Below are 27,705 nucleotides of genomic sequence, written 5' to 3' on the forward strand. Positions count from 1 at the left end.
CTAACTTAGGACAGTTGCAAATAATTGCATTAGGATTAAACATTTTAATGGTACCAAACCTTCTCCCTTTTCTGAAACAATAGTGTAACACCACAGCATAAAAATAGTCTGTTTTCCTGCTGAAAGTTGGTGGTTCTCTTCAAGCACACCAGCTTCCACCACCATTTAAAATTGACTCAGGATATGGCAAATAGTGCTGATCTCAGCATTTTTACATACTATGATGGTCATTAAAGAGACAAGACAATAGTTTCATCATTTAATGAGTAAAATATTATAAATCAATATTCATAAAATGGCAGATAAAAAGTAGGTATATAAATTGCTGCAACCTATTCTACTAATTTGATAGTATTGTGCAGTGATGATTTTCAGTGATTACTTCTATCAAAATTAAAATAAACATAAATCCATGAACAACTTAAACAACATACAGATACAGGGGCGGATGCAGGAATTTTCGAAAGGGGGGGGTGCTAACCCAGGGCAAAAGGGGGGGGGGGGGGGTGCAAAACATATGTCCCGATACAAATGCATTGATCGGCAAAAATAAAGGGGGGTGCGCACCCCCGGAACCCCCCCTCTGGATCCGCCACTGAGATATATGTATGTACAAGTCATGTGATGAAAGTTTTGATTAGAATAATTACCCTGATTTGTTTCTTTTACTTATGAATGTAAGCTTTATTCAAGCTTATAAATTGGGGAACACTGGTATTTAACCCTAGCAATACCACTAGAGGGGAAATAACTCTGTACACTTCAAAATCTTTGTATTCCCCAATGCTCTGTACACCGGCCAATATGTATATCAACAAATGATCAAATCTTTGTGTTGTACAGGACCAAACTCCAAAATACTCTAACACATATTCCTTTATATTCATATCTTATATGGACTGGCCAACACATAAGATCTTAATTCTTAGTTTTTTAACTGTCTGAGTATTATCAGGAACTACGTAAGTTTAAATAATCCCAAAAGTAATGTTTTATTGTTAAACACCAAAATTGGTATGTCCATAATTTAATTCTAATGATTCAATATAGTCTCTTTTTCTAAAAGTCGTCAGTATAAACATTATTTTAATGAACTCATGATTTGTGCAAATCTTCTGATTTTTCATCAAAATTTCTCTAACTATCAACAAGGATTTGTATAGTAACAATACAAATCCTTGCTATCAATGAAAGTATACTATTTGTAACTTCACTAATCTATCCCATAATAAGACCCTTAGTTTTCAACATCTTAAAATTTCATACTACCATGTACTTATACACAGGTATAACTTTTCAATAACAGGAAATAACAAATCAACAAATTAAAATTGCACTTGAGAATTGAATAACAGGAAGATTTCATCCAGAACTTTGTGTTGTGGATGTAACAGCATTGTTTTTGGGTGGTGTGTCGTCGTTTGAGAATGCTCCGGCACCATAGGCTATTAATACGGCTATGATTATAACAACTACTATGCCTACGAGGACCAGTATTAACATCATCTTGGTATTCTTCCACCAATATTTTCTTTTGATTCTTCTGGCAGTCTTTTGGAATGTGGCAGCCTAAAATAAAGAAAAGAATATCAACTCAGTTTTTTACATTCTTGGAATTCGTTTAACATTTTTTATATTAAATCTGGATTTCTCTATTAAAATTTCTTTTTTTATTGCAATAACTTTTTAAATATTTTGATACCTGAGTTTCATGTTCTTGTTTTTTCAGAAAATATATTGAAACTACAAGGCCGTTCCCAGCCCCCACCCCAAAGAAAAGAAAAAAAACCCATGGCTGACATTAACATTTATTCCTGGTAATCATTTTTTACGTCTTTCTTTCTAGTAACAAAGCACACAAAATTGTTCCAAGTTTTTTTGATATTTTATGTTTAAGATAATGAATAACATATGAAACCCTAAATCAACTTTATACACCTTAGATTCTTAATTTTATCACCTTTTACCTTTTAAAAAAATATTTCTACTGTCTTATCTTATCTTAACTTGTCTTCATTTCTTATTTTAATTCCAATTTGAAATGGAAACACATTTTCAAATGGTAAAGCCAAGTGAGAAATGATTTAATGTAAGTCTTTTCTTTCAATTTCATTTACTCTAACTTAAACTTTTAAAATTGTTATACGATGATGACAGATGTACCCATATTTTGACTATTTTATTCATTGTGTCTGTTTATTTAACGCATCAATGTAAATATAAAGGAATTTGATGAGATTGTCATTAAAGTGAGAGGGTTAGCGCTATAAAACCAGGTTTAATCCACCATTTTCTACCTTTGGAAATGCCTGTACCAAGTCAGGAATATGACAGTTCTTGTCCATTCATTTTTGATGCAATTTCTTATTTGATTTTGCCATGTGATTATGGACTTTCCAAATTGATTTTCCTCTAAGTTCAGTATTTTTGTGATTTTACTTTTTAAACTTACACTAGCTTCTAAATCTTCTGTTTTATCAACTAAATCATCCAACTTTTCTCCTCTATCTAAAACTCGTTCAATATTCTGTGTCATTACATCTTTAACTTCATCAACCTGGGATCTCAATTTGGCAACATTGTCAGATTTTGAATATCTCTCCTTCAATTATAACAGTAAAAAAAAAAATTACTTGAAACAGTAAAAAATCACAAATATAAATAGTAGATCCAAGAAACCAACATCACATATGGAGACAAATATCTCATTTTAATATTTATGTAAATAATTTCTGGATAAAAATAAATGATTATTTAATGGTAAAACTATGGGTTATTCCGAACAAGAATCCGTTCTGTTGTCTGGCTAAGAAAGTATATAATTATATGTTGCTGAGTTACAAGTTTGATGAAATTATATATAATAATAAATTTACAAACTGTCTTATGAGACCAATTGCTATTATGCCATTTTTAAAAAGTATTAGAAAATTTCCTACTTGAATTGTTTCATTAAAATCAATATGTTAATTTTAAACATTAAAAGAAGAAACTCTTTTTGATGGCATTATACAGGTTTTCTCCTATATTACATTAAATAATTATTTTGACTGTTATATCTGAATAGATTGGTTACTCCAGCTTGACATTTGTTCTGTATTCTGTTAAGGCAATAACTCAAATTTTTAAACTATTAAGGTCATGATTATGCTTGTATTGCTGATTATTTTTGCTACTTTTCAATTTCTGTCTGCCTATAATAATTTTCAATGCAACAGAATAATTAAATTAATTATCAAAGATTTTTTTTTGCCCTGTTTATGGGCATTATGTTTTCTGATCTATGCATCCATTAGTCCGTCCGTCCGTCTGTTTGTTCCGTTCATTCTTTTGTCTGTCTATAAATCCAGCTTCAGGTTAAAGTTTTTGGTCGAGGTAGTTTTTGATGAAGTTGAAGTCCAATCAACTTGAAACTAACTAAACATGTTCCCTATGATATGATCTTTCTAATTTTAGCCAAATTAGAGATTTTATCCCATTTTCACAGTCAACTGAACATAGAAAATGATAGTGCGGATGGGGCATATGTGTACTATGGACACATTCTTGTTAAATGCAATCACTCTTTTAAAAAGTCATACCAACAAAAGAGAAGTTGTATATTGTCAATGATGTCAGTAACCACACAATATAAATATTTTTTGTACCAGAAATCAACCTACCATTTCTTGTGCTAATTCCATGCTAAATTCACTATCTAATTCATGACTTTCAGCACTGACTGCTCTCATAGCAATTGTCCCACCTTGGAACTTTCTTTTGATCTATTAATAGAAAAGACATTTTCTTGGTTGCATTTTAGTTAATAATAACTAGCAGGACTTCAGAATATTTTTTAATTTTAGAAAATTAACTATTTAAAATTTTCTCCTGTGTATAGGATTTAAATTTCTGCAAGTAATAAAGTTAATTTTAAGTGCAACAAACAGCAATGGGCTTTATAACAAATAGGCAGTTTATATTTAAGACATTTTATAACCACAATAAATATAGTAAAGATCACAGGAAATGAGTATATATTACATGTATCAATTGGTGAAAAACACTTCAGTGTTAAAACTCTTCCTTTATGTTATATAAAGGTTGATATCATTTATCAGAAAATATTATATAAATTTGTTTAATACAACTTTTTCAGTGTGTGATGATTATGAGGCCCAAAATCTATCAGTACCTTCACTTTTACAGTACTATACAGCTACATTTGCATATGTACTATTTCTGTACTTAAAATCTGCAGTACTGGAAATTTACTTGTAATATTTAGTACTATTTATTTACCTTAAAATTATTGTAATATTTAGGTACTTGTATTTTCCAGTACTTGATATGTACTAAATATTTTGGTACAGAAATAATACAATATTCCACGTTTGAAAATCATAATTTTAAGAGATTTTGAATAGAAAAACTTTCAAAATGATGAAAATGTAACGATAGTAACCAAAAAACTGTAGTACCTAAATTTCAAGTACAAATTAAGTAATGTAAAATACAGGTACCTAAACATTACAATAATTTTGATAACAAAATAATACTGAATATTAAATGTAAATTTCAAGTACTACAGATTTTTAGTACAGAAATAGTACCTATGCAAAAGTAGCTGTATAATCTTACAACATTTCATTTGAGAATTACAATGTATCACTTCTTTACAGAATAGTACTGGGCATGTTTGACATTTTATCATAAAAAGGTCTAAATAAAATGAAAAAAAGATTTGCATCATATTATTAAGTACATAGCAATGGTAAATATATCAACTTAGAAACATAAAACTACAAAAATACCTCAGCTAAGAAATTATAAGATTGTTGCTTTCCAAACTCTGGTTTAGCTGCACATAAATAAATAATACCATTGTCTACCACACAGTGATACAAATAACTACAAAATAATTAGTACAGTTAGATATATGGTCAGAACAAAATCTCCATGCAATGACAACATAAAATTACATCTAGTATCTATTTCTATTATTACAAATCTAGTATATGCATGAGTAGAAAAAATAGAAAATTAAAAAAATTTGGATATCTAGAAAAAAAAAAAACATCATCAGTGTACTAAAGGCTCATTTAATTGTCGATATCTGTTATCACATGTCAATCCAACTGTTTATTTTGATTTAAGGTGGTACCCTACACCTTCACTAAAATTTATTTGGCTTGTTAATTTTCATAAAATTTTGAAAAAGTATTTACTTTGACCCTTTGACAAAAATATAAAAATTTAAAAAAATTTAAAACAACCATTTGTTTTCAGAAAAAATACACAGGTTATATAGCAGTTTGACAAACACTAATTTGATCATTGAGAAGCTTAGTTTTCCCTTAACAACACAACGTATGAATTAAAACGTTGAGCTGATTTTACAGAGTTATCTCCCTGTAGTGTTAGGTACCACCTTAAATGCAGAAATTTCAATAAACATAATTGAACATTGTGTCTATTACTTACAGGTGCCAGCAATAATAGGATTTTAATCAGTCTGACAAAGTTTGTGATCAGATTGTTTTAGTAGCAAATATCCTTTTTCTTCTCCTTCTTGCAATGTAACAAACTATTGTTTGTCTTTGATATTTTTTGTGTTATGTTTTTTAAACTGATGTTTGAAAAAGTATTTAGTGTCATTATGTTTTCTGTGGAGTGTTATATAGGCTGTTGTTTGTATTTGTTTTTTCTGTAAGCCATGGCATTTTCTTCACTGTGCTCTGTGGACTGTAATTTTTGTTTATTTTTCTGCGATTTGGTTAACATGGTTAAAATCCCATTGCAGTTCAAAGTAGTTTGCATTTGTTAAAATAAAATATCAGTAATTTGGATCACACTGATTATTATTTTTTGTAGAAATGTTATTTTGTTATGGTCTGGTATAAATGTATTACTGGTAAAGGTGATAGGAAAATAAACTCAAATCACATCTAATAGTGCAGCAAACACACATGCATTTTGTTATACAACACCAAAAAAAATCACAACATCTTTATAAAACAACATTACCACACAGTATATCCTGAATCCATCTCTTTAAAAGTAGGCACTGTCAAACATAACAATAATAAAATATCTAATATTGGTACAGAATGCACAGATTGAAATAAAAAGTTGGTTATAGTCAATCTTATTGACATACAGATCTATGTGGTTGCTTAGCTTGCAAGGATATGAAAAATCGTGTTCTACTCTATGTTCTTGTAATTATAAGATCAGCCTATCCAGATTTCTGCCTTCGAATTAATGTTGGTTTTGCATCGTAGAATTTATCCCTTTAATTTTTTTAAAGAAACTAAAACTTAACTGGAAAGAAAATTAAAATCTTCCTGAGGATTTTTTTAAAGTATTTATTCCTTTGTTACTTTTAAAATAACTTGATGATAATAAATTAGAGAGTATATATTTATAATAATTATAGAAGGCAGAAATTGAAAACTGGTTATTGTTTTTGAACACTGCATGAACTCTAACTAAGGTACATAGTAATAATTGAGTAATTCAATTTCCCTGCTTTTAATAATTTCTTGTTTTTAATTGTAATATGTGGTTCACAAGAATTATTTGCCCTATTCATACATCTTTTTTCTGGATTTTGGAAGTTAATGCAATGGTTCATATGTAAAATCTAAAAATAGCTTAAATCAAATTCTAAAGTTATAATTTTTTTTCTCTTTAATATCATAACATGTGTGCCAAATTTCATTTCATTTGGTTGACATGTCATGTGGACCCACTTATAGGCATTTTGCATGGTTCTATCAAAGACTGGTTGTAAAAGTTCTAATAATAACCAACAGTGAAGACCATTTTCTGAAATTATCATAATACAAATGGTAAGTGAGTCCTAAATGTTACCTGTCTGAGGTAAGACAGTGAGATAAGTTAAACTCTATACAGAAAGAATTACCTGCTTGATTTGTATGTTGTCTTCCCATCATTCCTTGTAGGGATATTGGGTAACATTGATGTAACCTCATTCTCAAATGATCCTCCAGCATTGGCTTGGCTACAGAGAATGGTCGTACCACGTGCAACACAACTATATAAGATTGTCATCTGAAATAAAAAAAAACACAACTCAAAAAAAAAAAATTGGTATTCATGAAATTTTTTTTTTTTAGCAATTTGTTATATATAGGAAAAGTGTATTATTTCGTTATAAAACAGCATGATTCCTACACATTTGTCCAAAAGTATTATTTGGTAAATGTCAATGCCATCTTCATAAAAGATAAATCAGGTCAACTAAGCTTTTCATACAAAATGTCATTGATGCCAAATATTTGAACTTGTGTATTAAAATTACTTTTTAAAGCTCCAACATCTCTTATAAATATAAATGAAATTTCACCCATGATCAGATGATAACTGAAATAAGTGAAAAGAAAAGATCTTGGTTTGTAAAAGCCTGGGATCCTTGCCAGAGGGTCTCATTGGGGGGTTCTGATCCCAGATCCCGATTACTGTTTTGTCAGATTCCTGTATCCCGTTTACACTATGTACGTACGCAATTCTCACATTTTTTGTCATTTCCCGGGTCCCACTAGACCTCATTTCCCTGTTTTCACGACACAATAATTTGACTTTCAATATTGTTGTTGATTTATTTAATTTGCAGTAAAATATCATGAGTAAATAGCATTAATCGTGCACTCCCCTTCTAATGTACAACCTCCTAACCATATTAGACAAATCATCCCATTAAAACAGTTAATTCATTTTAAAACAAATGCTAAATCATCAAACAAACCTTATTTCCAGTTTTGTATCTGTGTGTTGTAAAAAAATACCCTGAAGGAAATGTTTTAAATTTGAGAACATAAATATAAAATCTTATCAGCAATATGTTACAGGTGGTTTTTATCTCACTTCCGGATTACGACAAGACAAATTAACACATGTCCCATTTACCAGTATTTGTTCTTATTGTAAAGTTTATGTTTAAATCCTTTTGTGAATCAAATTAGCATACTTTTCAATAAATTTGTGTTTCAGATATTGGTGAAAGTGGGTGGTGTCATCCTTCTCGATAAATCCGAGGTGTTCTGAACTAGTTTCACTTTTGGTTTCTTTACAATCAATGGACAATGAAGAGAAGTTCCGATATGACAAATGGCGGGAATTCCGTAGATGCTGATGATGGAGGATGGTTGTTCTTCGGCTGAACACGGTTGTTTGAAGAAAAAATATCGACATGCTGATAATAATGAGTATGAACAGATTAACTACATATACATATATTTTTGTATTGACACAGACAATTAAGTCCAAACTTAGCTTTTAGGATCTGAATTTATAGATGTATGAAATTCAAAATTAAGTTTTCTAGTCCAAATCATAGTGTTGGATAATCGGTTGAAATTACCAACCGATTATCTATTACAATCGGTTGACAGCAACCAACTGACTATCGGTTATAATCGGATCATAACACCTTGCCCTCTTTTATTAAAGGAAATCATGCATTTAGTCTCATTGTACTTGTCTAATGTGTATATCCATATCATTGCAGAGTTTATATATTCATATTTGATCTTTTGTTTCCATTTCATATTCTGGCGTACTTACTACTAAATTATAATTCTGGTACCTTTGATAATTATCTATTTAGCAGTTAAAACAATGAATTAATAAGAATCAAGCCATTCATATTGAACATATTTTATCTCATAATTGCAACATTAATTACCAACCTAACATTTCTAAATTTCAATGGTGAAACTCACAAAAAAAAATCAATAACATAGCTGTATGAACATTTGAATGCTTCAAATTAGGAAAAGATATATAAAGTTTTTTTAACTTTTAGAAATTTAAAATTAACAGAAAAAAATAAATCAATGCATTTGCATTTTACAGTAAACATACTAAACATGGGTATTAAGCCAATGTCTGTTAATTCGTGTAGAAAGCTTTTATTACTTTTGTAATCATTATTTTCTTTCAATTGTGGAACTTGTGCGTCTGAACTTATAATTGCAAGAATGCGGAATTTTTACATAGTTGAACTGTATCCGAGTCGTGATTCTTATATTTTTATAAATGGCAGACAAATTTCGTAAAATTTACAAAAGTAAACAATGTTTGGCAAGCAATCTGGAAAGGAATATGACGTTTTTGATGCTACAAATGGATAACACATTACATGTAATAAAAGGCAACTTGCAACATGTTTTAATGAAGCAACGGAATTATTTTGTCTAAAATCAGAATTCTTTGTACGCTCTCAAGTAACAAGTACCGGTATTGTAAGAAAGTATTTCATACAAAGTTATTAATCTTAAATACCATTCCATCAATCTGCAAATGCTTTTTGTCACGTTTATAAAGAAGGAAATTAGTTATTTCTTTAATTATAGGATGTTTGACATTGTTACTGTCATCGACTGATATTTTTTGTTAATATTGTTTGACTGCGCATATGAAATGCAAACAGCAAACGGACCGGAAGTGGACAAGCTCAAAGTCCGGAAACTTTAACGACAATCGATTGAACAAAATCCCAATCAATTATCGACATCGCCAGTCCCAACCAACTGATTTCCGACTTATTTCGATCATCGGAACAACACTACCAAATCATTATGACGTCTTGTACTCTTTAAAGGCTATTATGATCTATTATATTTTTAATGCTTTGAGCACACCTTCCACATAGGCAAGGATTTGTATAGTGAGAAATCCTTGACATAGGTCAATATCTTTAATTGTTTTTACATAGGCGGTAATGGTAACGCTTTTTCCTGTAGCTCAGTCCATAAGGCAGCAACCATTTGATTTTCTGGGGGAGGGGGGGGGGGGTGCTATGGTTTTTTTTGAAAAAAAAAGTTTGTTTCCAGGTTTTGGTGAAAAAAATATTTGTTTTGGACCCTGAGAAAAAAAAATTGTTTGTTTCACCTCAGCTGACAATATATGTAATGCTAAAATTGAAAGAAAAAAAATGTTTTTGGTTTGTTGCTAAAAAAATAGGTTGTTCTTCAGCGAAGGCGAAAAAAAAAGTTTGCACAGAATAAAAAACCATAGCCCCCCCCCCCCCCCCCCCAGAAAATCAAATGGTTGCTGCCTAATGCATATCATAAACTTGGATATGTATGATAGCTTGTTTCGAAGTTGTGACATTTTCACATATGTGGTTCAATTTTCGGGTTACGAAGTGAGATTACTTTTTCCGTAAATTAGCAAACCCATAAAAAAACCACCAAAATTCTTAATTATTCAAGCCAGTGGAAACCTGGTATTTTATACTGTAGAAACCACTATAAACTACTGTAAAAGCCGTTTGAATCATATAATTAGAGTGCAATGAAGTGCAAATTTTCAAAACTTGTTCTTTCACATAATTCTATTTGAGAAAACAAGTTTTTTACATGTATTTCAGTGAAAATCATTATCAGTGAGATAATCACATGCGGGATTTCAAACTGACAACTTTAGTGTTGTTAGGCTAGTGATCCAAAAGTTTGACTTCCGAGTCCACTCAGCTGTAGAGGCCCCACGATGGTTTTGAGTTGTGGATTCATAGGGCTGAATTTTGGAATCATTTTTTTACTTTTGCAGTTTTTTCTTTTTTTGCCTTTGTACTACTTTAAATTCAGCAATTTTTGCATGCACTAATTATATTGTGAATTTAAGAAAGTACAAAAATGCAAGTTTTATTATTGTAATTTCATGTGTATCTGGCTACAGATATATATGTATAAGATATCAGGATTAGAGTTTGAATTCTCACCCAGTTGCATTAGTTACATTAACTAAAACCTCGGGATAATTTTCAGGTTTTGTCTAATGTTGGTGAGTTCAGAAAAGGTGTTTTGGATGCATGCAATTTTTAAAATATCATTTTCATTTTGTACACCCTCCTTGTATATTTAACAATTTACTTTATCATAAAAAGTGTTTGCAATTTGTTTTAATATATGTAAAATTCTTTTTCTCATTGTTAAGGTAGTTCGGGGGTTTAAATTTTCGCGCCGTCTGCGCATAAAGTTGCGCATTGATATCGTAAGTGATGTACAGAGTCGTAATTTTCCGTAACAGTAAAATATGATCATTTAAATAATCTTTTTTATTCAAATGCATTGAGAAAGAGTTGAATAACTTTTAAATGCAATTTTAAAACTTAATAAAATTTATTGTTACAATTGTCATTGTTGAAATAGGACTTCCGTTCTAAAAATAAATGCCATGTTTTTGACGAAGGAGAAGAATGAAAAGAGAATAACTTACATTTATCGAACACGTGAACTGCTTTTCATGAATACTGTAATGCAGATCGAAATTATAGATAACGATATTCATTTTGGTAGCTTATGAAGCAGTTTCACTCTTGTCTTACATTAGAAAAGGTCCGACAAACATGCGAAAGATGATGTAAACAAATCATGAAAAAGGGGAAATTTAAACTGACAAGTAGTTGAATTGAATATAAATGTTCAAGAGCGATTCACGACCACTGAAAAATAACATGCAAGCGTAAATAATTTCAGAACAATATCCGTGTCGAACAACAAAAAAATGACCCTCCCCCTTTTCAGGCTGAAAATGAATTATTAATGCAACCAAAAGCATAGCTCATGGTACTTTTATCATGTAATAGATTTGAAATTTGTGAACCTGAGAAATATGTCATCTGCATAGGGTTCAGACCAAATAGGTTTCTGGGAGTAAAGGTCATGATTATGTCTCTGTATACATGTAAGACATGTAATACACCTTATTGCTATTTGTCCACCATTACTGGATATCACACAGGTTCCCATACATTTTGACATCATAAAACAAAATATCTAATGTCACAATGGAAAAGTGATTGTTGAATGCGTCAAAAGGTCAAGCGACCAGGTCGGCCGGCCAAGTAGGCTAATAGCGATGAGGTGTATTACATGCAAATGCAAAAAGAATTTTCTTGTTGTAAACCTGGAGTATTCAAATGTGAATGGAGTTGATTTTGCCGGGATTCCAGTTATAACATTTTTCGTTAAGAATGCACACTTAAAATTTAGACATGTTAGAACAAAACCCATCTATATAAAAAAGATGTGGTATGATTGCTTGGATGAGACAACTTCAATATATCCAAAAAGAGACCAAAATGGCACCTACATAAACAGCTATAGGTCACCGTACGGCCTTCAACAATAAGCAAAGCCCATACCACATACATGTATATATATATACTAGTCAGCAATGAAAGGCCCAGATTTGACAATGTAAATTGTATATGATGTACATGTACAACAATTCAAACAAGAAAACTACGGCCTTATTTGTATATAAAAAAATGAATGAAAAACAAATATGTAACACATAAACAAATGACAACCACTGAATTACAGGCTCCTGACTTGGGACAGACACATACATGAATAATGTGGAGAGTTTAAACAAGTTAGCAGGATCTAGACCGTATAAATAATTTTTTAAAATGAATCATTTCACAAAACTACCTTTCTTACCAATGGTCTGGATTGAGGGTCCTTCATTTCATTCCTAACTAATTCTTTATACGATTTATCTCTATTTATTTTTTCCCATTTTTCTGTACTTCTTATAATTTAACAACCCAGTTTTTCTTCATTGTAACATGTATGTCTATTTTCTTTTATTCACAAATGTATTGTGACTCATAAAGTGGCGAAAAGTATATTGTTTTGGCGAAAGAGGTGGCGAAAAAAATAATTGACCCAGGGGAAACCCTGATTGTGAACATTACATGCATTATTCTCTATTCTTTAAACCTTTTCCTTACCCCCTATAATATATTTGATCCCACAGAATCTTCATGAGAGAAAAACAAAACTTTTACTACCTAAACAGGAAAAGTGGTCTTGTCATTAAGTGAATTTTTTCTAAATTTAAAAGCTTGTTAGGGGTCTACACAGTTATTTCGAAGAGCATTTCTTTAATTTGTTAAAGACATTAAATGCAAACTTTAAAAAAAAATATTTCAAGATATGTAATCAAATTTTCAAAAATGATTATATAATTGATTTTCATGTGGAACGCATGGTAATGTCCACACAAGAGTCTTTATTTTGTAAATAAAGATAAAATCAAAGGATGTTTCTTCAGTGTAATAGGAAAGTAGGAACTAACTGATCTTAACCAACTTTGTATGACCAGAGATTACTAAATTAAAAGTCTACGGACCAAGTTTCATGGCAATTATAAGATATATATAATAGACAAAATGTTTTTACAGACTAAATTGATGTATATGTATCTGATATATGTAGAATGTTTAATAATTATTCAAAAGTCAAAATTATACAAATGTATAAGTACAAATGTATGTGACTTTTAGCATGTTAAGTAGGTTTTTTTGAATGAAAAAAAGGGGGGGCTTGTATGAAGAGGTGATATTTTCCTGCAATTTAAAACCTCATGAATGTTTTTGTTGTATAAAAAATCCCAGTGGCGGATCCAGAATTTTTCAAAAGAGGGGGCTCACTGACTGCCCTAAAGGGGACCCACTCAGGTCATGCTCCAGTGATTCCCAATATAATTAACCAAATTTTTCCTAGGGCTGCCTCTGAATCCTCCCATATGTTTAAAATGTACTTTAAATAAAAAGGAAATTACCAATTGCATAGTATATTACAATATACATGTAATAATTTAATAGTACTTTAAGTATTAAAAATCCTTAGGCCAAAACACTTGAAATAATTCAGGGTCAATTTAGGCCCCTAGCACATACATTACATTCAAAAATGCATATTACAGCTGAAGTTATTAAAATTTGCTTTTTTTTGGGGGGGAGGCTGATTTCTATTGCATGTAATTTAAGTCTCAAGAGGCATACATGTATATTTGAACCACTTACTGTCCTACAGTAGAAAAGAAAAATAACATGTGAAATACAGCAGTTACAAAAAATATTGTTAAATGTGAATATACTGAAACCTTTAATTTTATGACGGACTTTATGTACATACAAACCTCATCACATTTTTTTTGCTCCATAAAGTTTGTAAAACAAGGGTCCTGACTATTCATACAACTCATTCTGCAAATTTATCTGTGATAATCTACTTTTCGCTAGATTTAGAGTTCAAAAATGAATAATACAAATTGATAAAACCCCTATCATGCCTATGTTATACCAAATTATACCACTGTCCCATGGCCAGGTTAAGGGGAAGGGTTGTCACCTTCAAACATTATGTATGTGACAGAAGTGGCTCATTATGTATGTGCCTGTCCCAAGTCATGAACCTGTATTTCAGACAGTGGTTGTCTTTTGTTGTGTCACATATTTTCTTTAGTTCATCATTTTGTACATTTATATGCCTTCAGTTTTCTCATTTGAATTGTTTTTCATTAGTCATTGAAGGGCCTCTTACATCTCACTATGCGATAACGGCTTTTGACCTGTAGCTGTTAACTTCTGTGTCATTTTGTCTATTGCGGAGAGTTGCCTCATAAATAATCAATTATCATACCATATCTTCCTTTTGTATTGAAACACAAATATTGACACATAAAAACCTTTTAGATAGAAAGTCAGATTGAGACTTATGGATAAAAACTAAGCAAACTGTCAGCTCACAGTTTACATATGTTGTCACAAATATGGTTTAAGCACAATAATTACCAGATGCTCCGCAGGACACAGCTTTATACAACCGCCAAGGTCAACTCCTCTTTGAACAATGAACAACTTCTGTCATTTATTTTGCTAAAAAAAATCTCGGATGGCAGATGACCCGCAAATTTTATTTCAATTTTATAAAATAGAGACATCAAGCTATACAGTCATGACAGTATGAAAAAATGAGCCACTTCTGTCCTTTATTTTGCTCTGTAAATTCAACCAAAGAGATTTTATGTCTGTTTTTCCCATATTTAGCCTATTTGCACTCATTTTCAGAGGTAAAAAAATCTCTTGGATGGCCGGTGACCCCAAAATTTTATTTCAATTTTATAAAGTAGAGATATCAAGCTATACAGTATGAAAAAATGAGCCACTTCTGTCGTTTATTTTGCTCTGAAAATTCAATCAAAGAGATTTTATGTCTGTTTTTCCTATATTTAGCCTATTTGCACTCATTTTCAGAGGTCAAAAAATTTCTTGGGTGGCCGGTGACCCCCAAATTTTATTTCAGTTTTATAAAATAGAGACATCAAGCTATACAGTATGAAAAAATGAGCCACTTCTGTCGTTTATTTTGCTCTGAAAATTCAATCAATGAGATTTTATGTCTGTTTTTCCTATATTTAGCCTATTTGCACTCATTTTCAGAGGTCAAAAAATCTCTTGGATGGCCGGTGACCCCCAAATTTTATTTCAATTTTATAAAATAGAGACATCAAGCTATACAGTATAAAAAAATTAGCCACTTCTGTCATTTATTTTGCTCTGAAATTTCAATCAAAGTGTATTTGTGTCCATTTTCCCTATAATTTCCTATAACCTATTTGCACTCATTTTCAGAGGTCAAAATATCTCTAAGATGGCCGGTGACCCCCAATTTTTTTTGCATTTTTTCATTTATAATACTTCAAAGTTAAATTTCACAAAGTATAAGAAAATTCTGTCGATTTTTTTCTATACCCCTGAACTACCTTAAAGGCCATAATATGTTGCCTATAATTGCTTACATCCACTTCATTTGAAATTTGTAGAATAGTTGTCTCATTGATAATTATACCTTCTTATTTTTGTATATATCTGTACTAGATCATGCATGGATTTTTGTTGAGCTCATTTTATAAAGTTTTGTTATATAACTGTAATGTATGTTTTACACAATTATATGCAATCTGGATCACAATTATTGTCACATCAAGCAATTTTATGCTCTATATGCTCTTTTTGCGTTGATCATACAATTGTGTCAATGAAACATAAATGTCAGGCCCGTAGCCAGGAATTTCCAAAGGGGGGTTCGTTTGATTCACAAACTCGACTTTAACAGTCACAATTCGAACAGAACATCGACTTTAACAGTGCTTCTTAGTTTTCAAGGGGGGGTTCGGACGAACCCCCCCTGGCTACGGGTATGAATGTTTACAAGTTACACACAAATGGAAAGTTTAGTTTGCTATAAAGCAGGTTTATTTTGCCATTTTCTTCAAAAAATGCTTTTACAAAGTTAGAAATAGGACAATTTAATGATGTTGCTGTAGTCCAGCTATGAGTAAATATGGAACTTTAATAATGCTAAAGAATTATCTAAAGGAAATGGCATGAATGCTTCTTAACTAACTAAGTAATAGCACATGATTATATGTAATTTATTCTTTTTGTCTTTTTTGTTTGCTAGTTTTTAATTAAGATTGATTTTATTAACTTATCATATCATTTTGTCCTGAAATAAATATAGAAAATACCTTTGACATTTATTTTGATTAATCATTTGCTCTATTACAAAAGAACACATTAAGACCGTTGTCATAAATTCAAGAAGCATTGTGAAATATATCGATGTGTGCAATGAAATTAAAAACAATATTCAGGACATTGTTAATTTAATTTAAGAAACAATTCCTTCATGTCATGCTCTATATGCTAATTTTAACATGGGAAGGCACTAGATTTGTTGACAGATCACACTGAGCGTAAGCTTTCACATTTTCCTGCACTGATACACATAATTAATATGGCTTCTACTAACAAAAGCTCCATTTGAAGCTACATGTATATGTTTAGAGACCTTTATGTCAGTACACATGTATTGCCTATGGTCAAATTTAATGCCTACCAATGTTAATTTTTTTCTTTATTGAAAAGCACTTTACGCCCATATGGACCAATGGCTTAAATGAAATGAAATAATCATAGAACATGACATGATGGAATTATTACGATTCAAAGAGGGAAAAAACTGTATTTTTATCAGGCGACGCATACAAAAATACTGAAGGCACTTTGGCAGTTCCTGTTCCCTCCTCATTTTACTTTCATATTCAATAAGTTTAAAAACTAATAGCAGGGAAAATATATGATGTTTTAACAACATTATTTAATTAACTTTTATGTACATGTAAGCAGTTAAAATATATACAATTTACTAGAGAAAGAAAAATAACGAGAATGTAAACACAAAGTTTGTGCACATGTGATTTATATTAGAACACAGCTTTGTGTACAAAGTGTTAAGTACGTCATATTAAAATCAAATATATACAAGATTTCATCTGATGAAATTTAAACAAGATGACCAAAACTAAAGCATGTACTAAAAACCAGTCTCAATCAAAGTTCAGAACACTGATCATGATCACTAAAAAACATGAACAATACTCCTACAAAAACTGTCTTATATTTTTTTTGTCTTCAAACAAGAGGTCCGAAAGATAATGTCCCATATTCTAAAGGCCACTACATATAAATCCAGTGTCTACAAACTAAATAAGAAAGTCACAATGATAATATAACATGTTTTGGAATCCTGAACTTAAAAATGTCTAGCCATACCTCTATCAAGGATGTAGTTTTGTGTCATTCATTGCAAATTATAAACCGTCACTTTAAAACAAATCATTAAAAAGTTACGAAAATATGCACTTCACATTATTTCAGTGTTACATGAAAAAGGAAGAATTCTATTTAATCTTATGTCAAAAACCGATATATATGAATCAGGAACATGTCACTAATTCCCCAGATAAGAAGTCCCTGAATACAATTATATGATGCTAAACAGGGGTTAGCGGACATGGGAATGAGAGACAGGAAGTGGGTTTCTTTTGGAAGGCAGAACTGAGGGAAATTGTGGGGTAAAAAACTTTTTAAGGGATATTGAAATATTTTTTTAACGATTTTAATGTGTAGTAATGAGGAGGGGATCAGGAGTTAAGGGTAGGGAAGGGGGAATCAGGAACCCCCTGTAAAACCCCTTTCATAAATATTGTTTCTTTATTGAATTGCTTTCCATTTGTAGCTGTTTCATATCTTATCAATGAAACTTAAAAAGAATCATAATTACTGGAAAAAAAACTTTGTATGATCTTGAACCATATCATATATAAACGATTAGAAGCCTTAGAGCAATTTCAGAGCATGTACTTTTGCCTTGTTTTCATCTTCTTTAAATGCATCACACCCAATCCACAAAACCATATTTTGATCAAAATGAAGACTGTAAGGTAACTGAATTCCTAGGGGTTTTACCTCCTTGCATAAAATAATTTCTCCAGTATGACTTAATATATGTATTGATGGGTTTGAGTTGTCGGACACCACAATCATGTCATTAGAGGATACTGCTATATCTCTTGGAGTAAATTTAGCCTTATCAGAATTGACACTATCACTACCATTGTATTTCCATAAGACATCACCCTTATAATTCAGAAGTACAACAAATCCCTCAAATTGATTGTTTATAAGATCAACAACAATTATGTTGTTTTTAACAGTTGCTATTCTACGTGGCCATGAGAACAGTCTCTGATTGTCCTTGTCATGCTCATAGATGCGAATTGCATTTCCTTGCTGGTTGATGATCACAATTTGTCGTACACTTTCTTTTGTAGGATTGGTAAAATAGCCTGATTCACTCAGTCCTACTAATATCTGATTACTTTTGTTTACATGAATGCCTAATGTCTTTAACGGAGAAAAACATTTCAAAGTTTTTGATTGTCCATCATTTGAAAACAGTTTTAGATTACTTTCATTTGATGAAATAATGAGGTCTCCATTTTGTTGTTTTGCTATATTATAAACTTTAATTTTAGTGCTTTTTTCTTTTTGAACATTGCCATCTTGAAAACGTACTTCCTGAAGTTCTTCATCTTGCCAGCATGAAATATAAGCTTTGTTAGCATTGTGCAATATATTCTCTACATTACACAACTCTGTTTGGTAAGTGTTCATTAATTCAAAATCGGGAATAGTCAGAAGACTGCCAAGTTCTGCAGTTAATTGGTTATTAACCTTCCTAGAAATGTTCCCCTGAATAAATTTTGTCTTCCTGAGTTGAATTTTTGTATGTGATATATTTGGCAGTGTGTCATTCAGTGTTTTACCTGCAGAAAAAATATCTGTGCATTGATGAGATAGTAGTTTTTTATCCAGAATAACTTTCCTTGAAACTAAGCCATCTTTATTTCCTGAAAGAGTAGAAAGATTTGCTTTAATGTTATTTTCTATTGGCCTCCAGTTTGTTTCAAGATCTTTTAAAAGATCACTAGTATATCTTGATACTCTTTCCTTCAATTCCTTTTCTGCTTGAATAATTGTGTCCTTTGTCTCCAAAAAGTTTTCGTTTCCCTGTGAAAGGAGGTGTTCGAATTCGGATGTTTCATTTTCATACCATTGAATATCTTTTACTAATCTTCCGTTTGTTGCATTAATTGCTACAAGAATGGTATCAAAAGCATCATGTAGCTTTTTACGTTCATGCTTTTGGTGAGACTCTATTACACATTCAGAACAAATGGGATAACAGCAGTCATTGCAGTAGACCTGGACTTTATGTTCACTGTGGATTGTGCATAAAATATTTTGCAGATCCACCCTACGGATTATGGCAGTTTCATTCTCAGTTCCACAGTCTTTTATGTTAATTATTTTGTGTCCCTGAAAGGCTTTACATTTGCTATGAATCTTTGAACTACAAGACTCACACAAAAACAAATCACAGTTAATACACTTCCATTCTTTTTTTTTCAGATCACAGTACTCGCACAGAGCTGGTTGCTGTTTTTTCTCATTTGATTTCAAAAACGCCATTTATTATAAAGACAGTCTTATATAGAAATAATACACTGGAAAGAAATGAGTCCAATAATTGGTAAGTAGTAGTACAGTGATTCATATTTAGCTTATTATGTTATTATATATTAAAAGCTTATTAAAAGAATGAAATATGATATTTGAACTTTTATAAAAAGTTATTTCTGTGTGAAATTTGAACAAAGACATAGACATTATTGATAAACCAACTTTGTATAAAGTCATTGTTATCTGTTATAGGGTAAGTTTGTCTTTACCATTCAGCCGTGTTAAGATAATACTGAAAGGAATAATATTATCTGTAAAAAATGGAAAACATGTAGATTATAATTAAAATAAACACTAAAAAATCTTTAGTTATGATTCCCAAACTCCTGGCAGCTGAAAATATTCAAATTTACAGTTGTGACTTGACAACTCTGTCACATATGTCTGCTTTAGTTCAGTCATTTCATTTCTGAAATAAGAATGAAATCAGACATTTCCAACCCTCAATCTGAGTCAATATGTTAAGTAAGTCTGCACAATTTTTGTCGAGTCTTCAACTTTGAAAGACAATAACTATCAAAACAAATAAGTAAACAAAAGACTCACAAAACCAAAGGACATTTACATCAACAGTTATAAATAATAATTAAGAACCAACACACACTCCACTGAAAACTTGGAGTGAAATCAGGTGCTCTGGTAGGCTAAGCTAACTGTATACGGCACCCGCTAAAAGCTTGCATACACCTTGTTTCCTAGCCTCGTACAAACACAGCTGATATTTAAAGACACTAAACAGTTATTGTCTATATCCATTATTCACACAGAAATGATGTGTATAAAACTAGAAATTATTTCTGCAAAAAAATAAAATGTCTGCATATGCCGCTGGTTAATTTGAAAGTGAATAATTACGCTCTTGATAAAACAAGAGCCACTAAATAGTAATTCAAATGGGTTATTTGGACTCACAAACCTGAATTTAACAGTCACAATTTGAACAGAACGTTGACTCTAACAGTGCTTATTTGTTTTCAAGGGGGGGTTCATCCGAAACCTCCGAACCCACCTGGCTACGGGTATGAGTGCCAAATAGATACTGGGGCCTGATTTTCTAATGTCTAAGTAACCTTAATAAATGTAGCAACTTAGCTTATCAGCAAGGGCTGCAGATACTTTAGTTAAATGCAATTGTATCTCTAAACAACAAGTTAGGTCAAAGTTTCCACTATATTTGAAAATACTTCATTTATTACAATTAAATAAAAGTAATTCTTTGTAACATTTTTTATGACATTATGAAAGTTTTTACTTATTGTCAATCTGGAATTTTGTTGACATAACCAGAGATATTATACAATATTGTTTTATATGTCTGTGACATATCCAAACAGCTGGTAATTTATTTCACTTTTAAATTTCTTGAACCTGATTCCAGGGATAAATTGTGTCTTCTTCAATTGAATGGTACTAAGAGGCTTCTTTGCCAGTTCCTTATTTAGTCCTTTTCTTGCAGTAAAAATATCCAAAGATTGCTTTGATTGAAGTGTTTCATTTAGAATGTCTTTCTGTGATTCTAAATCTGTCTGATTCTTTGCTAAAGAAGAAAGTTCAACTTTAAATTTTTTCTCTAGTAGCCTCCATTTTGTTTCAAGGTCTTGTAACAAATCACTAGCATATCTGGATATTGTTTCCTTCATTTCCTTTTCTGTTTTAAGTATTTTGTCTTTTGTCTCTTGGAAATTTTGTTTTCCATCTGAAAGGAGCTGTTTGAATTTAGCTCCTTCGTTTTCATACCATTGCATCTCCATTTCAATTCTGCCCTTCAACTCCTTGATCTCAGAAACAATTGTATCAAAAACTTCATTAAAATTTCTCAATTCATGTTTTTGATGGGTCTCAGTTGAACAATCTGTACAAATAGGAATCCTGCATTCAGTGCAGTACATCCAGTATTTTTGTTCACTGTGGGTTTCACATTGCATATTTTTGAGATCCACCTTGGGCGTTTTGTTAGTAGCATCCTCAGTTCCACAGTCTTTTAAGTTTATTATTTTGTGTCCCTTTGAGGCTTTAATTTTACTATGAATTCTTGTGGTACAAAGTTGACATAAAAGCAAATCACAGTTTATACATTTCCACTTTATCTTTGATTCTTTTTCTTCACAGAATTGACACAATGCTTGATTTTGGGCTTTTTCAATTGACTTGAGAAAGGCCATGTTCACATATCAATAAATCCCTACTTTATATAAATATCACACTATTTTTTCAATATATAATGTATGAATTATTTCAAAATAAGTTTATACTCTTCATAGTGTGTTTCCCATGCATTTGTTTATGGTGAAATATTATCTGTAAGCTTTATTTTAAATTATCTGTGCATGTATCTCAAATATCGTAAAATCAATATCAATTCTTTTTCTGTTAGTTTCTTGTATATATCTACTTGAATATAATTCTGTCCAGTTTATGGGATAGTCTTGATTATTTTCCTTGCATGTAGAATTGATTTAAAAAATGAATAAATAAAAAATTATGATCATCAATGTGTTTCAAAATAAAATGGAACATCAAATGAGCATACTTAAAGGATTGATACTTCCAGGAGTTAGAACCCCCCCCTTTTTTGGGGACGATCAATGCATTTGAATAGGGACATGTAATTGGAACACCCCCCCCCCCCCCCTTTTTTGGTTCTGGGTAAGGAACCCCCCTTTTTAGCTCACCTGGCCCGCCAAGTGAGCTTTTCTCACCACTTGGCGTCCGTCCTCTGTAAACTTTTAGAAAAATTTTCTCCTCTGAAACTACTGGGCCAAATTTAACCAAACTAAGCCACAATCATCATTGGGGTATCTAGTTTAAAAATTGTGTCCAGTGACCCGGCATACCAACCAAGATGGCCACCACTGCTAAAAATAGAACATAGGGGTAAAATGCAGTTTTTGGCTTATAACTCTAAAACCAAAGCATTTAGAGCAAATTCGACACGGGGGTGAAATTTTTTATCAGGTCAAGATCTATCAGCCCTGAAATTTTCAGATGAATCGGACAACCCGTTGTTGGGTTGCTGCCCCTGAATTGGTAATTTTAAGGAAATTTTGCTGTTTTTGGTTATTATCTTGAATACTATTATAGATAGAGATAAACTGTAAACAGCAATAATGTTCAGCAAAGTAAGATTTACAAATGAATCAACATGACCGAAATGGTCAGTTGACCCCTTTAGGAGTAATTGCCCTTTACAGTCAATTTTTAACCATTTTTTGTTAATCTTAGTAATCTTTTAGAAAAATCTTCTCCTCTGAAACTACTGGGCCAAATTTAACCAAACTTAGCCACAATCATCATTGGGGTATATAGTTTATAAATTGTGTCCAGTGACCCGGCATACCAACCAAGATGGCCACCACGGCTAAAAATAGAACATAGGGGTAAAATGCAGTTTTTGGCTTATAACTCAAAAACCAAAGCACTTAGAGCAAATCTGACAGAGGGTTAAATTGTTATACGACCGCAAAATTTGAAATTTATATTGCTATCACGTTGGCGTCGACGTCTGCGTGGTCAGTGTCGTCGTCGTCGTCCGAATACATTTAGTTTTCCCACAACTTAAGTAAAAGTGAATAGAAATCCATGAAATTTTTACACAAGGTTCATGACCACGAAAGGAAGGTTGGGATTGATTATGGGAGTTTTGATCCCAACATTTTAGGAATAAGGGGTCAAAAAGGGCCCAAATAAGCATTTTCTTGTTTTTCGCACAGTAACTTTAGTAAATGTAAATAGAAATCTATGAAATTTTGACACAAGGTTTATGACCACAAAAGAAAGGTTGGGATTGATTTTGGGAGTTTTTTTGGCCCCTAATTCCTAAACTGTTGGAACCAAAACTGTTTTGGTTCCAACAGTTTAGGAATTAGGGGCCAAAAAGGGGTCCAAAAAAGCAATTTTCTTGGTTTTTGCACCATAACTTTAGTATAAGAATAGAAATCTATGAAATTTAAACACAAGGTTTATGACCATAAAGGGAAGGTTGGTATTGATTTTGGGAGTTTTGGTCCCAACAGTTAAGGAATAAGGGGCCCAAAGGGTCTAAAATTAAATTTTGTTTGATTTCATCAAAAATTGAATAATTGGGGTTCTTTGATATGCCGAATCTAACTGTGTATGTAGATTCTTAACTTTTGTTCCCGTTTTCAAATTGGTCTACATTAAGGTCCAAAGGGTCCAAAATTAAACTTAGTTTGATTTTGACAAAAATTGAATCCTTGGGGTTCTTTGATATGCTGAATCTAAAGATGTACTTAGATTTTTGATTAATGGCCCAGTTTTCAAGTTGGTCCAAATCAGGGTCCAAAATCAAACTTTGTTTGATTGCATCAAAAATTCAAGAAATGGGGTTCTTTGATATGCCAAATCTAAATGAGTATGTAGATTCTTAATTTTTGGTCTGTTTTCAAATTGGTCTACATTAAAGTCCCATGAGTCCAAAATTAAATTAAGTTTGATTGAATTCTTGGGGTTCTTTGGTATGCTGAATCTGAACATGTACTTAGATTTTTGATTATTGGCCCAGTTTTCAAGTTGGTCCAAATCAGGATCCAAAATTATTATATTAAGTATTGTGCAATAGCAAGAAATTTTCAATTGCACAGTATTCAGCAATAGCAAGAAATCTCCAATTGAACAGTATTGTGCAATAGCAAGAAATTTCCATTGCACAGTATTGGGCAACAGCAGGAAATCTTCAATTGCACAGTATTGCGCAATAGCAAGAAATACTAATTGCACAATATTGTGAAATAGAATTTTTTTTTAAAATTAGAGTTATCTTTCTTTGTCCAGAATAGTAAGCAAAAACTATCTAATTGCACAGAATAGCAAGAATTTTTTTTAATTGGAGTTATCTTTCTTTGTCCAGAATCAACTTAAATCTTTGTAACATACAATATACAATGTATATTAACTTTTTACTACCAACTGATAAATTAACTGATAAATTAAAACAATCTTTACCATTCAGTGATAACAAGCACTTTTTTACATCTTAATATTTTATGATGTATTTAAATGAGTAGTTATTGTTGCAAACTCCATTAGAAATTTGAATTGAGATCAGTTTTGGAATAAGGGAAAGGGGGATGTGAAAAAAAATTGGGTGTGGGGGATGGCTTTCAATTTTTCTCATTTCAGATTTCATAAATAAAAAGAAAATTTCTTCAAACGTTTTTTTTAGAGGATTTATATTCAACAGCATAGTGAATTGCTCAAAGAGAAAAAAAAATTTCAGTTCATGAGCACACATTCATTCTGTGTCAGAAACCTATGCTGTGTCAACTATTTAATCACAATCCAAATTTAGAGCTGGGTTCAGCTTGAATGTTGTGTCCATACTTGCCCCAACTGTTCAGGGTTCAACCTCTGCGGTTGTATAAAGCTGCGCCCTGCGGAGCATCTGGTATATCAGGTCAAGATTTATCAGCCCTGAAATTTTCAGATGAATCTGATAATCTGTTGCTAGGTTACTGCCCTTGAATTGATAATTTTAAGGAAATTTTGCTGTTTTGGGTTATTATCTTGAATATTATTATAGATAGAGATAAACTGTAAACAGCAAAAATGTTCAACAAAGTAAGATCTACAAATAAGTCAACATCACCAAAATGGTCAATTGACCCCCTAAGGAGTTATTAGCCCTTTTTAGTCAATTTTTAACAATTTTTGTAAAATTTTTAAATTTTCACTTACATTTCCACTGAAGTTTATTGGGCCAAGTTCATTAAAGATAGAGAAAATTTTAAGCAGCAAGAATGTTTAAAAAAGTAAGATCTACAAACACATCCCCATCACCAAAACACAATTTTGTCATAAATCCATCAGTTTCCTTTGTTTAATATTCACATAGACCAAGGTGAGCGACACAGGCTCTTTAGAGCCTCTAGTTTAAATATAGTTTGATCCGCTGATGCTATATATTCTTATCTTCAAGAGATACTAAGAAGAATATAAGCCCCCCTTTGGATCCGCGCCTGTAATAGAATATATAACTACAACTGATATTGATGAAGATTTTTTATGGCCAAGAGGAATTAAGGCCACAGTAGTTACCAAATTTTCAAATAATGTCATTTTATAAAAGATAGAAAAGACCAATCAAGTTTACTTGGGAACTGGCATGAAATACAGATTTTTTTTGTGTTTTTGAAATTTGCTGTTACAAAATATTAGAAATTATTTTAAATTAACAGCAACAGGTCTCCCTCATGCAAAGCTCTGATTCCTTTCATGGATTTGGCTATACTTTTTGTACCTTTTGAAGTATAGCTCTTCATCTTTTATATAAGCTTTGGATTTCAAATATTTTGACCACGAGTATCACTGAAGAGACATGTATTGTCTAAATGCGCATCTTGTGCAAGAAAATTGGTACCATTAATGCAGAAGATACTTTTTTTTGTTTAATAAAACAATACATATATACAACTATATGTTTTGAAAAACAACTGTCAAGATAATCAGTAGAAGAGAAGATGCAATATTTGTATGCAATTGATAAAAATATGCAATTGATAAAATTTTTATGAAAAACTAAATTGAATATCAGTTTTCAGAGAATATTTTCGATAAATTACCTAATTAAGTATAAACTTTTACTGTTACAAAGAAACTTCAGGATTTACTATACTTATTTAGGATTCAATGTCCAGATTAATTTTTATTGAAAACTAACCACACTTTACACTTTGCCTCTCTCTCCTCCTCTCTTTCTCTCGTGTTCAGACCGTGTTCAGAGCGTTTAATCTCTATCTTATATTCTTATATCTAAAAAAAATATGCCTCCTTAGAAAGATGTATGGATTAGATATTACCAATAGATTTATGATAAACATATTATAATATTGCTATTATATATGTAAAATTGAGAATGGAAATGGGGAATGTGTCAAAGAGACAACAACCCGACTAAATAAAAAAAACAACAGCAGAAGGTCACCAACAGGTCTTCAATGTAGCGAGAAGTTGACGCACCTGGAGGTGTTCTTCAGCTGGCCCCTAAACAAATATATATACTATGTGTATGTGTATATTACTAGTATACTGTAAATTTGACATTATAAAAAATAAAGATAAAAACAAGTTTACAAACGAAAACTGATGGAATATCTCATGGATGTTTCAATATACAAGAATAAACTAAAAGACAAATGGTATTATATTGTAAAAGATTTAAAGTTAATTTGAAAGCATCTTCTTTTCTACCAATTATCTAACTGTTTTTGTCCATTGATACAGGTAGAACAAGGGTACCAGGACAGCAGTCATATGAAAAGCAAGTTTCATAATTCTGTAAAATAAAATATCCAACAGTTGCTTCCCTTACCACACAGTATGGTTACTTGCAGGAAATAATTAGGTTTGGAAAGATTAATTAAGTGTAGCAGTAAACAGTTATTTTAATAAGATTCTTTATGTTTTCTTAATTAAAAATGCATTTTATGAATATAAAATAAAGCAGGTATACTTTAGTGATGAAAATAAGTTTTTAATTAAGTAGGAACGTAAAAAAGAAAATTAAGTACACATGATAGGAGTATTTATAGCAAATACTTACAAACTCTAAGGTTTTATCAATGACTTTGTAACTTCAGAGTATATACTTTGATTAAAAATAGTTGATGGATTAAGAATGCAGGGAGGGTTGTTTTGTGGTAATAGTTGTAATGAGAAGATCAGATAACAAGGCCAACATTAAAAATACATTTCCCTGCCTACTCTATTTTGTATGCTTAAAAAAACCTACCCGATGTTTTTAAGAGTGAATTTTGACAAAAATTGCAGGTCTTCCCATTTAATAAGATATGGGCTATTCCAGAAAAAAATGTAGGGGGGGGGGGGGTGGTTGGAAGGCACATTGTATTAATAATACATGGGTGATGGGTATCAGAGCAATTTTTCACACTATAATGCACTATAATTCTTAATTACAATTGTATGGGTGGCGGGTGCTGACAAAAACTGCCTTC

The 27,705-nt window shown here is 31.4% G+C and overlaps 2 protein-coding genes and 1 long non-coding RNA gene across 5 annotated transcripts; 1 reads left to right on the forward strand and 2 right to left on the reverse strand.

The window, feature by feature from the left end:
* Positions 1–1,065: 1,065 nt before the first annotated feature.
* On the reverse strand, positions 1,066–8,076 carry LOC134724850 (vesicle-associated membrane protein 7-like). 3 transcript variants are annotated; one of them, XM_063588142.1, is made up of 6 exons: positions 7,973–8,076; positions 6,908–7,056; positions 4,794–4,890; positions 3,663–3,764; positions 2,453–2,602; positions 1,066–1,569 (listed from the first exon to the last, which is right to left on the reverse strand). In XM_063588142.1, exons 2-6 carry the CDS (start codon positions 7,054–7,056, stop codon positions 1,363–1,365), a joined length of 705 nt encoding a protein of 234 aa, XP_063444212.1. In that variant the 5' UTR covers positions 7,973–8,076; the 3' UTR covers positions 1,066–1,362. The 3 variants fall into 3 exon arrangements, with proteins under 3 accessions (XP_063444212.1, XP_063444214.1, XP_063444213.1); XM_063588144.1 differs by having other exon boundaries at positions 7,912–8,029; XM_063588143.1 differs by lacking the exon at positions 7,973–8,076 and adding an exon at positions 7,751–7,965.
* On the forward strand, positions 8,045–27,095 carry LOC134724851 (uncharacterized). The gene is made up of 3 exons (XR_010108497.1): positions 8,045–8,210; positions 19,625–19,745; positions 26,975–27,095. It is a non-coding gene; the product is annotated as an uncharacterized LOC134724851 (long non-coding RNA).
* Positions 21,043–21,909, reverse strand: LOC134726062 (E3 ubiquitin-protein ligase TRIM45-like). Its single transcript, XM_063590457.1, has one exon. It carries the CDS (start codon positions 21,895–21,897, stop codon positions 21,043–21,045), a length of 855 nt encoding a protein of 284 aa, XP_063446527.1. The 5' UTR covers positions 21,898–21,909.
* Positions 27,096–27,705: the final 610 nt, after the last annotated feature.

Source organism: Mytilus trossulus, chromosome 7 (genome assembly GCF_036588685.1).
Source record: "Mytilus trossulus isolate FHL-02 chromosome 7, PNRI_Mtr1.1.1.hap1, whole genome shotgun sequence".
Taxonomy (NCBI): Eukaryota; Metazoa; Mollusca; class Bivalvia; order Mytilida; family Mytilidae; genus Mytilus; species Mytilus trossulus.

What these genes read in the sequence shown, in the direction of transcription:
- LOC134726062 (XM_063590457.1), bottom strand. Translation starts at nt 21,897, where the DNA reads ATGGCCTTTCTCAAGTCAATTGAAAAAGCCCAAAATCAAGCATTGTGT.
- LOC134724850 (XM_063588142.1), bottom strand. Translation starts at nt 7,056, where the DNA reads ATGACAATCTTATATAGTTGTGTTGCACGTGGTACGACCATTCTCTGT. An exon ending in CTTATAATTTCTTAGCTGAG is followed by an intron (nt 3,765 to 4,793) that starts GTATTTTTGTAG and finishes TTCTATTAATAG; the next exon opens with ATCAAAAGAAAGTTCCAAGG. An exon ending in TGGAATTAGCACAAGAAATG is followed by an intron (nt 2,603 to 3,662) that starts GTAGGTTGATTT and finishes TTATAATTGAAG; the next exon opens with GAGAGATATTCAAAATCTGA.